The sequence below is a fragment of the Leptosomus discolor genome, chromosome 6, assembly GCF_034619465.1.
Source record: "Leptosomus discolor isolate bLepDis1 chromosome 6, bLepDis1.hap2, whole genome shotgun sequence".
In the NCBI taxonomy this organism is placed as follows: Eukaryota; Metazoa; Chordata; class Aves; order Leptosomiformes; family Leptosomidae; genus Leptosomus; species Leptosomus discolor.
Window position 1 is genome coordinate 47,696,736 of NC_141396.1, and position 17,860 is coordinate 47,714,595.

General features: G+C 37.5%; 1 protein-coding gene across 2 annotated transcripts in view; it reads left to right on the top strand.

Annotated features, from left to right (window-relative positions):
- Positions 1-17,860, top strand: part of ARMC3 (armadillo repeat containing 3) — a 50,970-nt gene that overhangs the window by 22,092 nt on the left and 11,018 nt on the right. For both annotated transcript variants that reach the window (XM_086466744.1, XM_086466743.1), the window contains exons 10-12: positions 11,813-12,062; positions 13,226-13,362; positions 16,816-16,984. In XM_086466744.1, coding sequence (XP_086322870.1) covers positions 11,813-12,062; positions 13,226-13,362; positions 16,816-16,984 — 556 coding nt within the window. The remainder of the gene's footprint in view (positions 1-11,812; positions 12,063-13,225; positions 13,363-16,815; positions 16,985-17,860) is intronic.

Sequence of the window (17,860 nt, forward strand, 5' to 3'; positions counted from 1 at the left end):
AAATGAGACTAATGAGACTAGTGCCCTTTTATTGGTTATATATTAGATTCTTGTTATAAACCCTCCAAGAATATTAAATCATAAAGCTAGTACTGGCAGGTAGACCTTATATGGCAAGAATAAAATGGCTACAGTAAAGGGAAAGACTATTTACTATAAATGTTTTCATTTTTCACTGGCCAGCTAAAAACTCAGTCTTATTTAACTCATATACACGTGTTCTGATGTATTTCATTTCATGAGCATTTTTGCATGTATGGTATTGATTGAAGGATGCGTACCTTGCCCTTTCATTTTGTACAATATATGTTACAGAATGCAAACAGCATACAAGACACTGCTATTTTTGCTGGAGATTTGATGTTCTTCTTAGGAGTATTTGATCAAGAAGTGGCGTCTGCTTTTCATATAAGGAAAAAAATACAAGTTAAAACAAATTGCGTCATTAAGGCTTCCACAATAGCAAGCTCATAAGGCTAAAGTCTTCCATTGATTAATAACACAAGAACAGCATAGGCAATCGGCAATACTACCCCCCACTAATGTATATTAACCTTGACCTTTAGGTGCTTCCCCACAGCAATGAAAGGCTAGTTCTATAGCCCTACCCAATCAATCCTTTGTTTCTCAACTGAGACAGCTAATAAAGGTGTCAAATATGGTGGAGGTTTCGTAATTAGAACACCTGTTCACGGTGAACGGGACAGAGACCAGCTTGTCATTGCACACCAGTCCCCAAGCAACCACAGTTTGGCAAAAATAAATAAATTAATAAATGACTCTGGCCCTTGTAGTATTTTAACCAAAGATCTAGAGCAGAAGAGAATGAGTCTTATACAAACAGTTTGAGTTTTCAGCATTACTGAAAAGCACGGATTTTCAGTGTGATCTCTACCAGAACACTTAAAAATTACTATAAATAACTGCTAAAATATTTTAGCATTAATTTTTTTTGCTGCAGAGCTGATGTTGTGTCATGCTTCAGTAGCACATAGGAAAAAGTATGGTAGGCAAATGCCTCATTAGTTTACAGATGGACACCCCAGATGATGCTTTTGTCAGAATTTTATCATAAGGTAATGATGGAATTTTAATGCTGCTGTATATTGATGATAAATTCATTGTAAACTTGTTAATAATGAGGCTAAATAAAATAAAATTGCAAAGTATACTGCAGTTTAAAGTCCCATGTCCTTATTCTAACATACAATAAAGAAATTATTTTGTTATGCTACTATGTGTATACCTCTGAGGCCATTCTTGATACAGAATTTGTTTCTGTGGTCTGCTTCTGGGAAGAAGAGAATTATGTTCAGTTGGGTATTTGCAGCCACTTCACATTTTTTAATCCACAACAGTAACTTGCTTTATGGAAAACTGTATACAGTTATTTGGACAGCAGAATGCCATTTTAAAGAATCTATGAAATCTGTCTGGTTTTGATGTGTCCAAGCATCGGGAAATGTAGGCACAGTCACTTTAATAATGTACATTATGCACAAATTGAAAAATTACACACAAACAAAGAAACAGCAGTGCCATCTATTGGACAGCAAAATAAATTATTCTGTGCTATTCAACTAACTACAGAAACAAACGTTTTATTTTAGCCTCTGCCTATTTTTTCCTGTTTAAAATATAATCAATTATTTTCACTTTTCATTTATTTTGGATAAGCTAATAGTGTTAAACATGGTATTAGTTAGAAGCAACACACAGAAATAAGATCTCAAGTGTACCAGTTAGCCAGACATTAATTTGACCAGCTCTTTTCTTCAGTATTGTTGTAGCGCAAATGCCATTTCTAATAGCTGTCTTCATAAATCTGGCAGTGTCTGAATTCTGGGCACCTAATGGAGTTACCACTAAAGAAAAACATGTGCTCTGAAATTTAGAGCTTTGTACTGGACATGAAAACTAATTAACAGCCTCAATAATATTTGTCTTAAATTGTTTATTTTAAGCGCAATATTTATAGCATTCAGTTAGAGTTTGGTCTGGGGGCAGAAGGAAAGGGATGGTTTTTGTTCAGCTGTACTAAGGGCTGCAGGAAATTGTGGTACATGACAGACTTATGATCTGGCAGAATATTTCTCCTGGGGTTTATAATTAGTGTCACATTACATATTTCTAAGTATTATATCTGGATTCAAGATAGTGAGTTATCATCCCAAAAATTGCAAGTCAGCAAGCTTGGTGTTGTTTAATTTTCTAATTCTTTAATTTTTCACAGGAATCAGTGGACCTATTCACAGTAACAAAATTATATCCATATAGGCAGTTACAAGCATTATCACAGCATCTGAATGTATGCTTTCTCAAATGTATCAAGATTTCCAAGATTTGGGAGTAGGCTGGGGGTAGGAGGATGGGTTGGGAACTCATTGGTTATGGGCAGTGCCCAGTGAGGAGAAAGTGAGTTGTTCCCTTGAATTCAGTGGGTGCTGCATCTATTCCAAATAGAAATTCGTGTGCTGATCTAATGACCCAAAATACATCCTTGGTCTGTTCCATGTACATAATGCTTACCTGTAGTGAGAGTCACTCACCTTCTTAAATGGAAATTTTCAGTATCCACAACAGATTTTCATTGGTTTTAAGACAGGTATGGCTGTCAAGGAATAGATTTAAAGAATGTCCAGTTTTCTTACATTTCAAATTTTGTTTTTATGATTAGGAAGTAATGATTATTACCATTAGGTAGTAATATCACTACGTAGTAATCTTCCCTATTAGAAAATGGGAAACTTAATCATAGCTTTCTCTTTCAAGATTGTAGATGGAACCTACATATGGATCGTATAAATGAATCAATATTGAAGTGTTGGTATTACATAAGATAATACATTTGCATTAGTGTATGTGTTAATTTATGAGAACGGAAAAAAATGTCTAGTACGTGACAGCTACATTTCAGAACAGAAGTAGGTAATAATCCATTGTATAGGTTTTCTCTTTTTTTTATAGTTTAATAATTCTTCTTTATAACGTAAGTTTGTGTTTCTGAAGGAGGGGATCAACAATAGAATGCCACTAGCTGTGGTGTGTAAAGGTAATGCGTTTTAATACTGACCCCTAGTGACAGAATTATATTTTTGAGCTACTGTGCTGCACGGTAAAGGGATTTTGTTGGGTTTTGTGGTTTGTGGTGTTATTTTTTACATTAGCACTCATTCTACTGAACCCTGTGCAAATACAAGCAGTCAACTCATGCCGTGATCAGGTTCCTGTTTTGACTTTCTGTTATGGTATATTCATAGTGCGATGGGTGCTTTCTAAAGAAAAAAGACGACAAGGTCATTACCCAAGAGTTCACAAGCTTTTCCTTACAAGTTACATATTGACTTTTATTGAGAACTGCAAAATGTTTTATGGTAAATTTCTCCCTTGGCAGAAAAGCTGAACCAAGGGCTAACGCTGGGATGCCATTCAGAAATAGGTTCCCACTATGACTTTAACATCACATCAGAAGACTGATACACAACCTATGGCCAGTACCCTGAATCATGCACTGCCAGCAGGTGCAAAATGTTTCACTTAGCCAGCTGCTGTTTTTCTCTCTTAGATTTGTGAAGGTGTGGCTATATGGAAAAGTCCCCCTGTGGATTCGAGCACTGTAACTGCATTTTGATCTCAGTACAGCTCTTCTTTCACAAAAAAAAAAATGTTAAGCATTTTCCTGTTTGTTTGTTTTTAAACTCAGTTGCCTATCAGGGTTCTATTGAAGTCAGAGAAAGATATAGAGCATTCACCTCTAACATAAATCTCATGTCACAGCGTCCTAAAGGGCATGAGAACCTAAGTGTATCTGAAATAGTTTCAGTCAGAAAACAGAACACTTCTAAATCAAGGTAAAAGTAACTATATAGAAGTTCTGTCCATTATAGATACAGCAAAATCTTTTGGGCTCTTTGTACTCTCCTACCTTCAAAGCCTTGTAGTATGATCACTATTTACCTTAGCTGTGGAAGACTGGAATCTCACTCAGAGCATGTGTGTTGTCACCTGTAAGTTCCCATGGTAGATTTCTGTGGGATCAGGTGAAACTTTTTTCTTCCTGGAGGAAGACTCCTAAGCCTGGGAGAGAAAACTGTGTTTTATGTAGTGGCTCAAGTACAATGATTTCTCTTGAGTGTGTATCCCTACAGTGATAGGCACTGAGACAAATTATACTTTTTATGAAATAAAAGTGGCAAAGGTTGTTTTATATTTGAGTAAATTTCGGACAAATGTATTGGTGCTTTTACATGCACATTTTCTTTGTAGCATATTTCTAAATGAAATGCAAATTATTTAAGTATATGTTTTAACTTACTTTAGTGTAGTGTGAAGTTACCCTTTTTAAGCGTATATAAGGGAATTGCAGGTTTGTGGCAGATCATGCAAACTTAATTCTGTCCTGCTGTGAATTTAACCTGTGCACTGACTGTGGCATGTTGTCTAATTGGACTGTCATATTCACAATGGGGGTAAAAATAAGCTTTCACAAGTAGCTTTAAACCTTTTGATTTGCAACCTTAGTAATTTTATCTTAACATAGTAGTATATATCTTAGAGATTTAATCTTAAGAGAGAAAACTAAAAACATAAGTTTCTCTGCTCTGAATCATCATAAGAGCTTGAGCCTTTAGCAAGGCAAACCAAATTGCTGCCAGTTGAGATAAGTTCATGTTTGTCCAGAAAATACTTACCCAGAAGTGAAAGATGGGGTCAGGTTTCACAGTCTGAGTACTACGTCCAGAGAGACCGGCTTGGCACAGCTTTTTTTGTCCTTCCTCAGCTGGTGCTTCCAAAGATGAAGCATGTCTCCTCAGTCCTTGCATTCAGATGAGTTGTTGTGAGGACCCTGCTTTGGCTTTTTCTTTCCTTCCCTTACACCTCCATGAAGGTTGCTCTGACTACTCCCAATGTAGTTTTGTCTTTGTAATGGTGTGGATTCCAGACTCGCAACATTTGTGCTGAGTTACGTATTTTTGCATGCACTACTTCTTGGATCAGAAAAAAGAGAGAGGAGGATAGTGGCTTTTTCATGAGCTTGTCCTGGCTGAAGCTACACAAGATCTTGGAGAGGCGAAAAGGGTTTCTGTTGCTGAATTTCAAACCTTTCTCGTAATAGTGGAAGTGTCAGAAATTCTTAATAAAGGTAGCTAGTTCATTACTAACGTCCCTGTATAAATTAGATATACTACAGTTTTAGAACTGAGATCTATGTAACTTTGTCAGATGAGCTCAGTGACAGACATCAGAAGATCTCTGTGTATCGCTAAATGAGAATCAGGTATTACAGTCTCTGCTAACACAGGCAGTTTAAGGTTTTATTGCCTCCAGACTGTGAGATTTATTGAGTTTTGGGCTTGATGATGTTTTAACAAGATACTTGTCATTAAAAAATAAGAATAGAGGGTTGAGTTCCTGAAATGAAAAATTAACATGGTTTGTTGATATCATCAATATTTTTATTGTAGCGCAAAGGGGCCCCAAATTGTAGAGTCTCTTGTTCTGGATTCCCTTACTCAGAATAAACATACTGACATTAATTTCCCTTGTATAGTGACGAAAACAGCAGTAATATTAGTCTTTAAATGAAATATGGGTGACTATATGCAATAGTCAATTGCTTTTGAAAATGATTAAATGGCAAAGTGAAATTTTTGGTAAATGCAGAAGACATTTATTGGATGTGATTGTTCTGATGGCGTAACAAGGCAAATGAAGAATACTAATATATTTAAGGGATAAAAAGGAAGATATTTCTTGAGGTTTCTCAAAGTTCTGGTTATGGTATTCTTAGTCAGAAATTAAGTAATAGAGCTGGATCAAAAATGCCTTGTGTGAAAAAGAAGTCACGCGATTTAACATAGATAGAGTTGATTTTAAAAAAACTGTGTGTAATTAGATGCATAATTCTTATGCATAATTTACATGCAATTATGTATGAAAATGAGATATGCACAGGCATAAATGGCTAGGTAAGCACCTCACACACAATCACAGTAATTTTGCACAGAAATTAAACATGCAGTTGCAAATACATTTGGAAAATGAAGTCCGTAAGGAGTCCAATGGCCTTTGTGAGGAGGAAAAATTTGAATTTTTTCTGAGCAAAAATTGTATTAAATCCTCAGTCAGAAGGGGGGGAAATAAACATCATAGAGGTAAATGAAAAAAATAATTTAATATGGACCAGTTTATGTTAGCTGTGGTAGAAAAAGGAAAACCAAACATGCTTTACCATTTTTATGAACTGTCAAACTCAATAGTGTAAATTAAGCACAGTTCAGAGTACACAGTGGTATGAAGCTGCACCACTGCTCTTCCCCTCCATCTCCCTTCCATGGGAGGTTACTCAGATTAGGGGTTTGGGGACAGTCTCAGTGGTTTCTGTCACCTCTTTAAACACTGACAGTTGCTTTTTCTGTTAGGCTGGACCTTCTCTTCAGGAGGAAAAGCTAACTGGACCATTCTCTGTGCACTAAGTAAATAATCCATTATCTTTCTTGCCATGGCTAGGAGGCTTGGTCAGGGACCAGAGCTATTATGCTTGATGTGATGCCAACAAAGAGGTGATTCTTGCCCCAGAAAGCTTACAGTCCTAAAAATAAAATTTAAAAACCCATAGAGATTTGGTCCAATTTTTACTGATGATTGTTTTTACAACACTCTGCCAATGTCTGAGCTTTCCTATTGCACCACAGACAACTAAAGCAGCAAAATATTCAGTTCACTGAAATTCATATGCATCTCCAAAGTCACTGTTTAAAAAAACTTTGTATTGTGAAACTTTTGGTAATTGTTTTGTCAACTTTTAATGTATTTTTGCAGTAAAAACAGTAAAGATGACATTTGTTTTTCTGAAACTCTCAGCATTTATTCTTTGAGTCTTGTGTGATCTTTTAGAGAATGTTCAAGAAAATCTCGTGATAACTTGTAACAATGTATATTCAAAATTAATAATTTAAATATTTATTATCTGACCTTTTAATGTTTGCCTTTCCAGTGACGCTTGAGAAAAATATTTTAGCTATTCTTGAATACAGTAATTTGAAATCAATTGTAATCAGAATTTTACTGCTCCACTACAGGGCATGGTTAAGGTCATTAGGGTACCTGAACCATATATACCCTGGTTAAGGTAAATGCCTAACCCTGTTAGAATATCATATAACATGATCATAATCATGTGCTTATAAATCGTAATGTTTGAATTGTTTTAACTTTAATTGAGCTCTGTAATTTCTACACCTATCTTGTCTGGTTTCTCTTGTTTGTTTGTTTGTAATTCAGATAGTCAGCTTCCACTTTTTAATGAAACATGGTGATACTGCAAATGCAACATCATTTTTTTTCCCTTGCCATTGTCTTCTTTCCTTTTCGCTAATCTCTCCTCTCCATGATTAGGGAAGTTGATGTATTTTGAATCTTTAAACAACATGGAGTAAAAAAGCTGTGGATTTATATAATTTACTCCTTTTCCACATCAAATCTGTGTATTTTTTTTCAGCTAAACCAAGTGTTTGGGGACGGTCTCAGTGGTTTCTGTCACCTCTTTAAACACTGGCAGTTGCTTTTTCTGTTGGGCTGGACCTTCTCTTCAGGAAGAAAAGCTCCCTTTTTGAGGATGTAGTCCTGAAGTGGGAGCACTGATAAAGTGTACGATCTCAGTAGGATGTGTCTGAAGCAGAACTTGTCCTGGAGGCAGGGAGAGAGGCTAGTGCTACATTAGGCAAAGACAGTGCTGGTAAAAGCTTCTTCCTCTGATTTTGCTTTCCTTGTAAGAAAAAAAACCTGCACAGTGCATATCTCTGCCCAAGATGAAAGGGAACGAGGACCGCCATATTTAGATCTTAATGTAGTATTTCAGCACCTTAAAAACTTAAGCATATTGATTCTTTCAGCTCCCTTCGGAGGTCAGCCACTGCTGCCTCTTTAGCAGCTGGGGCTCCATGGTCCAGGATGACAGCGCTATTTCTGTGTTCTCTGGAGGACTACAGGGTAGGAGTGACTTGAACTACAGATTCCCCATGCTTCCTTCTTCCCTCATAACCTCTTCTGTATGCATCTCTGTTACCAGGATACAGCGTTGCCCTCAGGTGTTCACACCCTCTTAAAAACTCATTCTCAAAGGTATTGGTTACCTTCAACTCTCATTACCTGTTGTCACTCCTACCATGAATTCTTTTTGCCTTTTGATCCATTGTGCCACTTGATTAAACTATACTTATGAAACTGTGATTCAAAATGAATCTGTGCGGAAGTAGAAAGTGGGATTGAAATAAATATGTATGATCTTCTAAATCAGTGGTTCTCAACCTTTTTGAAGTTGAGTGGCACTTGAGAAAATTGGCTGCGCTCTGTACCTCGCTGAGGTCAGCTCTGAACGCACAAGGAGCTGTCACCTTGCTCTTTTGTTAAGTACTTGTATACTTGCTGGCTTTATGGAAATTATAGTAAATCTGCTTATAATGTGATTGGCTGCATCGTTCAGTTCCGTGTATCATCCTAGAATCTGTCTGTTAGGGGCTGTATGTTTATTAAGATTCCCTGTGAGAGAATGCATGTGTTATTGGGTGTTGTATAGGACGAGTAAGTCCTATACTTACTGCGGAAGTATTGGACGTACTTCACCTGTGAGATGCAGTGATGCATTTCGTGAGTAGTGGATCTGTCCCATAAATCCTGGAATTTCTGTGTATCCGTTGTACAGGAAAAACTGTTTGATTTGGGTTTTTTTTCCTGGATAAGGTACATGTGTATATACTGTGTAATGCTATAAATCTGATAGCTTATGGACATGCCTTACTGTGCATGGCTGTATGCATATATGGTGAGTCTCTCCCACACTTTACCAGCAGGTATGTCATGTCATTGTTACACATGCTACAAGTGCGATGTTTTCCGGTAAACCTGTGAAACATGTGGTGTATAGCTGATCCTTACATGTGCAATCAGCATGTCCAGGATTTCTTCATATACAGCACTGTGGATACAGCACTCCTGAAGCTGTAAATCTGGATGAATTTTTCATGGGGAAGAGAAGACCATATTAACCAGAGAACCTAGAAATACAGTGCCCTTACCTAAGTAAAAAAAAAAACAACTAACCAACCAAAAAAAAACCCCAAAACCAAACCAAAACAAAATGAACAACAACAATAAAACCCCAAAGTATTTTCAGCTCTTCTTTATCTGGTCTAGGAGGGAAGAGAAGGGAGGACACCCAGATAAGGGGAAATCCAGTTGACTGAAGACAGTCCAAGGAGTGTGGTGCAGGACACCTGAAAACATGGGATTCACTTCTGAACAGAGGCTGAAGTGCTTACATTAAAATTACTGGTGCTGCAGGAGGATTAATTAGCCAGCACCTAACTGGCCCTACACCTTTATGCTGTGTCCAAGCTAATAACCCTACTCACCTTCAGTCCCTGGATTGCTGCCTTTTCCCTGGTTTTTCAAACTGGGAGCTGCTGTCTGCCTGCCACCCTTCCTTACACCCACGCTCCAGCACTACCTGTGGGCTGCCATCGTCTTGTAGCTGCAGCAGAGATCAGAGTAACCAACCCTGTTAGCCTCTGCCAATTCATTCCAGGTATGCTCAGGAGCATCTGCATCCACCTCTCTGAAAACCTTGCACTGAGATGCTTGCACTGAGATGAGTTCACAGTAAGATCTACATCATGTTGCCCATGCAATGGGGTTATGTGGCACAAATTGGCATACATTCTGCTTTCTGTCCTGGTTGTGTAAGAGCGTGACTGTTAGCATTCCTGAGGTTTTTTGGTTTTATCGATGCCTTAACAGTCTTTGAGAGCATAACTGTTTCTTGTGTATGTAATAACTTCTAAACTTGTGTTTATTTTGTAACTGTGAAAGTTACCAAAAGATTAGTTGGATTTTGGTAAGATGCTGTTACAGTAAAAGTATTTCACATCCAGAATTCTCGTATTAATGTGTTGACAGAAATTTAGCAAACCATATAAAAATGTACACTCTGTTGTTGAAGTGCTTGGAAATGCTTGTACAGGGGTGGGAGAGTTTATTATGTTTTTAATATAGACAAAATGTACTAAAAGAGGGTGTTAAAAGCAGTTGCAAGGAAAATTCAAATTGCCATCTGCGCATTTCCATTGCTAACAATATTGCCAACTTTTGTTTAACAAGCAGATAAGCCCAATGTAAAATTACTAAGAGCAGATAGTAAATTTGACATATGCCTCAAATCATTTGATCAAATTTTATATGCAAACTGAGAAGGAAGACAATTCAATTTTTATGGTGTTTTGGTTTATAGTGACAGAAAAAATACCACTGAAACAAACGATGATGTAGACAAAGAAGTTACTGTCATTTAGTAGAAAGGAAAGTTTTGGCAAGAAGGTCAACAAAAATGTGAAGTTATAATGTGTCTTATGGCATCTGAAGGATATAAACTGCATGTGTATCAGTAGTCTCTTTTGCCGATGGCAAAGAAACCAAAGCATACATAATGAGGCGATAACCCAGAACGTGTGCCTTCTCAGATTTGTTAGAGCATGGTAGTTTCCCCTCAGCCAAGCCAGCTTCTTTCTTCAGGGTCTGCGTCAGTTGTAGTCAAGAGTTTACTATCGTTATAAACCGTGTCACCAGCTGCTTTCAAGTATATTCTTTACCCCAGACATTAAATATGAAGTGTTTTTTTTTTTTTTTCTTTTAAAAGGCACTATCCTGGTGAGTGCCAGAAGCAAAATAGTGGTGTTAAGATGAAGTGCTCATAGGCTGGTTCCTTCTGCTGTGACTGAGATGTAGGCCCACATGACTATTAGTTTTGCAGCACATCAGATTTAAGTAATTTGCAAATGTGTCCTCTAATAGTGCAGCTGCCTGCACCTTCTGCTGTCTCCTGCCTGAAGTTGCTATTTCCTTACTAGTGTTTCTTCAACTGTTTTTTTTCTTGGCTGTTCTCTAACCTAAATCTATTAAATGATCCTTAAACAATCCCAACCCTTAAACAATCTCCCCCAGTCTTATTTGCAAACAGGTTGTCTTGCACATCTAGCTTAGAAGTTGGCCACACCGGCATTTGTCCCAGCACCGCTGAGGGGCAGCACCCTTCAGCCATGGCTACAGTACCATCTGGAAGCAGAGGAAATATTTAAACTGTATCTGCTGCTGATAGATGAGTTGATGTGGAACCACAGTCACAGCCAGCCCTAAACTCTGTGCTGATGGGTCTGTTGTACTCCTGCTGTCTAAATCAGCTTGTATAAAGCCAGCTCAATTATTTCTACATTGCACGGAACTGCACAATGTACACCTACTCTGTAAGAATGGCAGAAACTTGGTGCACTATGTTTATGCCACCTATGTATCTCATCACAGAAATTTACGGAGCCAGCGCAAAGAACAACAGCATGCCATTCCATGCACTATGATCCTCAGTAGAAGTAGTGCTAGAATGGTTATGGGGAGAGGTGAAGAGAATCTGCAGAGGCATTTGCCTGGAGCTAAAGATACAGAAATGCTGCATCTTTGAAAAGATGCAAGATTTAATTCACTTGTTCAAAACCTCAGAAAGGATCCATGCCCTAATAAGGTAAAGAATCTAGAAGTTTGTGACTTGGTCTGTCTGCTTAGGTTGTGCCTCTTGAACGTCACGCCGTGAGTCGTATATAAATTTTATATATATATATATATATATATATATATATATATATATAAAAATCTTGAAATGTAATACTAATGTAGTGCCAACAATGTAGTTGGTAAATAAAGCACACTAAGAAGAAAAAATGGTCCCAAAATAACAAAGGTTTTTTTTTCTTCTTCATTTTGCTAGTGCTGTTGCTGAGGTTGAAGGAATCAAACCCTTAGTAAATACCTTGAACGCTCAGAGAGATGGAGCCATTGCTAATGCTGCTACAGTGCTAACAAATCTGGCCGTGCAGGAGCCATTCCGCATAAGTATCCAGAGCCGTGGCGTTATGACTGCGCTTGTAGAACCGTTGCGCTCAACCAACAGCCAAGTGCAAAGCAAAGCAGCGTTGGCTGTGGCTGCATTTGGTTGTGATGCTGATGCAAGAACTGAGGTAATACTACTCTTCGAGGCTGTGGTTATTTATGACATTTCTAGATTCTGAAGTCGGTGTTACAATTGCGTAGAATCTTTGTATTTTGTGTCAGTTCTAAAAGTGCTGGGCTTTCTAGATAGTAACTAATTTTTCACTTTCATCATAGGCTTGTTCAGATGAATTTAGCTCAGTTTGTCCATGAGAACTTGGAAACGGTTTTCTTTAATTTGTATTTTTACTGCTGTATTTGCTTGCACCAAATTAAATTTTTACAGCTTCAGTATGCTTTAACCAGGGCTATATCTTAATCCCCATGTTCATGAGCATTAAACATTAAGGTTTCTTTTAGCTGGAACTCTGAAGACGAGAAGTTCTGTCCTCTTTACTCTCCCTCAGTGTTGGTCTGTTCTACTTTGAAGGCCTGAACGGCAATGTCTGACCTTGATTAATAAGATATGGATATGCATGGAGTAAATGTAATTTAGACAAAACTCAAAATATAATTAATCCCTTGAGCAGTGGCATCAAGCAAGTTGAACTTTTCACTGTTTATCAATGGTCATACTATTTTCTTTTCATAAATAAGGATGATGCTATGTGCATTCATAGATCTTAAGCTGGGGTTTTCTCATGGGTCAAGGCTGTTAATTAGGACACAAATAAGGGGCATAGATAATTAATCTACCTCTTTCAGTGTCCTTAAAATGTCTTTCTCTTCAAAAATCCAAATGAGCAATATTTCCTCCAGCATGTACAGGAAAGATACTGCAGCACACGAGAGAATAGGATGTTAATAAGATTGTCATACATACAATACAATACGAATTCAAATATATTGTGATGTAAATTAGTTGCTAGGAGGCAACAGAACACAGAAAAAGCTGTGTAACTCTCCATGACAGTCTTGTGTTGCATAGTCTCTTTGGTTTCCACACCGCAATCCAATAACTGAAAAGCAAGGCAGAGCCAGAAGGGATGTGTGCCTCATAACTCTCTGAAGCTCTCTCCAGCTCCAGCCTATGCAGGGTTCACAGTAGCACAGAATCCCCATAAATGGCCTTTCTACCAGCCTAGCATAGGTTGTCTACACAGCTTCAATGTTTTGGAAGGTGAATTTCACAGGCTGTTCTTGATGGGATAGATGAAATATGTAAGTGGCAATGTCTTATTTTTTTTTATAGTTGAGAAATGCAGATGGACTGGGACCACTCACTGAACTGCTGCATTCTAAGAATGAAGAAGTCAGAAGAAATGCCTGTTGGGCTCTTATGGTCTGTGCAAGTGATGAACTAACCACTGCTGAACTGTGCAGGCTAGGGTGAGTAGAAATAGTTGCAAGGGGCAGAGGGAAGATTTTGATGCAAGAATTCCATTAAGTCGATCTTTATGTATTTAAAGCAGAGTAACAAGGTTAAGCTATTCTTTTTGGTAAGTAGAAAGTGCTTTTGCACCACAGGTATTACAGATGAAATGGTTTGAATTTTAAGTAACAGAAGTCTGAAGAAAAAACATCAGTCTGAAGAGAAAACTGTCTGGAATTATAAAAATGTTTATTGTTTCTGTGACTGAATTAGGCTTTATATTGACGATGTGCTTATATCGGTCAAAATTAGGGACTACAGTGCCCCATACATATGAAACTGAAATTAAGGTTTCAGGCTAAGTTCAATATACGGTAAATTGTACTTATTACACACAGTCTAAATTTGATTTACAAGTTCTGGTTAACTGCAGGTGTGCTGAAGTGTTGTGTCTAAGAGACTCTATTTTGTTCCTTCTTAGAAACTCCAAGTTCCATATATTAATCATCTGAATTACAAAAGCTCATTTAGGTTAAAAGAATTATAACACAGGGCTTCTTATACAGGGTGACTCTTTTAGTTATCATTAAATTAAAATATATGTAATTGCCCTGCTCCCTCTGCTGGACACTTCTCTGGTGACTGCACAAATATTTAAAATCAATCAATGAGTGGATTCTGCAGAGTGAGAATCTCAGACATTTAGGTCAGGAGGGGACCTCAAAGGTGATGTTATCCACCTGCCCACTGTAAGACTAGATCAGATAAACCGACATATTTTTTCTTGTTCAGTGTAAATACCATTTCTGAGGGGCTTTCACAACTTTCCAAGGTAAGCTGTTCCAGTGCTGGAGTACCCTTACAATTAGGTGTTTCTGAGTTCTCAATATCCCTTAAAGCAAATCAATCCAAATACACGTTGTTCTACTTTCAGTGGGACTGAATAACCACCTCTTTATAGCAATTTCAGTTTAACTTACTGAAATTTCCCATGTTCCATGTCCCCCTCTCAGTTTCCTTTTCATGACAAAGTAAAAATGTTAAACTTCTTTTTGTTTTGAAATATTGTACCATTTTGTCACAAATCTCTGAATTTCACTCATTTATTTATGCCATTTTGAAGTGCCATCTCCCAGCCTGGATGAGGTACTTCAGCTGAGGTCATACCACCACCAAATAAATCTCTGTAATTATTTTCTATATCTTGTATATAGCACTGTTCTTATTTAACCCCTTCTTTATGAAAGTATCGGAGTAGGACTTTAATTTATGTGTCCTTCCAGTTTGACAGCATATTACTGATAATAATACTTTAGGCATAGTTTTTCAACCAGTGAGGCACTATTTTGTGTTATTTTCATGTAGATCATATTTCCCTGACTTGCTCATGAGTATTCAAGTAGGAATATGTGAAAAGACTTCTTAAAGTCAAAACATATTTCAAAGTCAACTCATATCTCACATCTACTTCTTCTGCCTATACGTTAAGTCAGTTACCCTGTCACAGAAAGGATTAGATTGGCTTTACATGATTTATTCTTGACAAATACGTAACAGGTATTTCTTATCTCTTGTTGCTTGCAGACTGATTGTTCAATAATTTGATATGGTGTTCTTTGGACCCTGAAATTTGGCTGAATGATCTCTATTATAATTTCATTGTTCTTTGTTTTTCAAATCTAAATACTATCTTTGCCCTTCTCTGCTCTCCTGGCATCTATCCTGTCCGCCCTGAATTTTCAAATACAATTATAAATAGTTCAGAGGTTGCTTTTGCCATTTCATAGAGTAATATGAGGTTAAGTGTCCTCAGGGACTGCTAACTTTGTCTCCTCAAACTTGTTCTAGACATGTTAAGCCTACTGTTTCTACCTCCTTGTTAATATTACTGCCAGGCATCTGCTTGCAACCCTTTTATGAAAACTGAAGCAAAAAAGGCATCAGACACTTCGGTCTTTTCTGTGCCATCTGTTATGAGTTTTCTTCCCGCATTGAGTAATAGGCCTATGTTTTCCTCTTTGACTTGTAGCATATGAAACATTTATTTTTGTTTCAGTCCCCAAATAGTTGTGTCTCACTTTGCCTGTGGATCTTTTGGGTTTGTCCCTTACTTTTTCTTTTATGTTGGAAGTGTCAGGGTTTTCATTTCTGTATTAACAATTTTTTTTTGGTTTTCGGGTCTTCACAGAGTTTTTATTGCAGCCGTATTTGCCTGGTTTTGTCTTTCCTCCATATGAGGGTAATGTGCCATTGTGCCTGTAATGTCATCTGGTTTAGACACTGCTGTACACATTACCCTTTCTTTCTCCATCTTCCCCTTTAAAATCCTTCCCTGCATTACTTGGTGGTTACCTGGCTTTGTTGCAGTATGCTGTATGACAAATAGCCTGTACTGCTGTTCCACTGTTTTCTCCTATTGCTCTCTTCTAAAAGAGAAGGTTGCCATTTGAAAATGTTCAGGTTGCCTGAAAAACTTGCTCTCTGGAATTCATCTGACATACCTTCAGAAGTCTACATTGAACATGTCCACAGCTGAGGTTCCCTGTGTAGTTCGTAGAGAGAAATGGGCAGTCTAAACGTGGAGTTAATTATCTATGTGTGTGTGTGTATATATTTATATGTGAAATTGATTCCTTAGGATGCGAAGAATGTCTGGATGTGTGTATAGACACACACACGTATACATTTGAATATGTACACACACACACATAGGAATATATCGCCTTCTTTTTTCCTGGTTTTTTTCATACCTGAACAGTTCCAAAACTGCAGTATGCTATGTTCTCCTGACTCAGCTTCCTTTATCTTCTTAGTGAGCTTTTGCTAAGGTTTTCAGGTCAGAAGTTATCAGTATGTTGGTTTCAGCGCCAAAACCAGCTTAAGAAATCAATTCCTGCCCTCCTATGTCCCCACATGACTATTTGTTTCTACCTCCACGCTGCAAAAATCCTGCCATCCTGGTGGTGCTGACACAGCTGCTTGTGTTTCCATGCTCAGCCGTGTTTAGCAAATCTCTGCCAGACACAGTAACAGTCCTAAGCCAGAAGGATTCACATATTGTGTAATGCACAACTGCAATCTGCAAATTGCATTGCGAGTGAGGTTCCCTGAACTGTATCATATGGTCATCTCTGAACATTATGCCTTTTACTGTACTTTACATGCTTCTTTTTCTCAAGTTCTCTGTGGTTCCAAACATCTTTCTGGTAAAAGGTTGTGGCGTCCTGTCCGCATTTCTTTAGGTAGCAGTTTAACTGCCTAAAGGAATTGCTTTTGACCACTGCAAGGTGTATTCCTCCCCTAGAGAAAGAATTCGTGCAGCAAATCTCCTTGCTGGCTCAGAGGCACAAGGCTAGCACTTGGAACTGAATCTGTCTCGTCCTTAGTAATGCCAAAAACTAACCCTGAACTGTATAATAATAACTAACTGGTATTTAATGATGAATTAGCATTTGTATTTCGTTTAACAGTGCTTTAGACATCCTGCAAGAAATTAATCTATCAACACGGCGCAAAAATAACTTTAGTGAAGCTGCTCTGGAAAAGCTACTTGATAACAATCTTTCCCAAAAGTACAGCCAGATGGGATATTTATCATCGAATAATATCATTACTGATGGATTCTATGATTGTGGTCAGGTAAGCTACTTTAAATAAATTACTGTACTTAGAGTAAAATTTTCTTCTTGATTTAGAAAAAGTAAAAGTACTATAGCAAAAGACAGATAGTGGCTACATAAAATACTTTGCTTTCTTGTCCTGAAGTTTCCTAGCTTTTATACTAATTTCTTTTGATTATGTTTCTTCATGGATGAAATCTTATCATCTTCATGCTGTCCTCCAGTTGCGATCTTCTTCCCAATCCTGTGTAAGCTCTGCAGACCTAGTTCCTTTCCAAATCCTTTCTCAGACTTTGTTTCTTCTGGTCTCTTTCCCTGCAGTATGCTTAATACTAACCTGACACTGAATGACCTATGGACTTTTTTGTTTGTTTGTTTTTACATAAAGAAGTAAAGAGTTCATATTTTCACCTTGGTCATGACCCTTTCTGCTCACAAAGCAGTGTTCATATGTAAAGACTGACTCCAGTATCACTTGTTAGTGCTGTATTCAGTTTAAATCCAAGAAGGACTTTTCAAAATGCCCAAATGAATTAGAAATACCAGTCTTCCTGAAAATCAGTGAAGTACCTGCTCCTAAAGCGCTTGGTTGCTTTTGTGAATTCCATCCTCTATTGTAAAGCCTTCAGAGGTAGGAACATTTCCTTATTCTAGAATTGTTTGGAATGACATAGTAACAGTAACTACCAGTTAAATTATTTCTAAGCAATCTTTTCTAAGAAAATTGATGAAAAAAATGCAAATTAAGAAGAAAACATTTTCACATCTTTTGGATGGCTTTGTAAGTTCCTATGTAAGCCTTCTGTTAAAGATGAGGAATTTTAAATTACTCTTTAGGTGTATTTTAAATATTTTCCCCTTCATTTTTAACTGAACAGGACACCTTATACTTTAT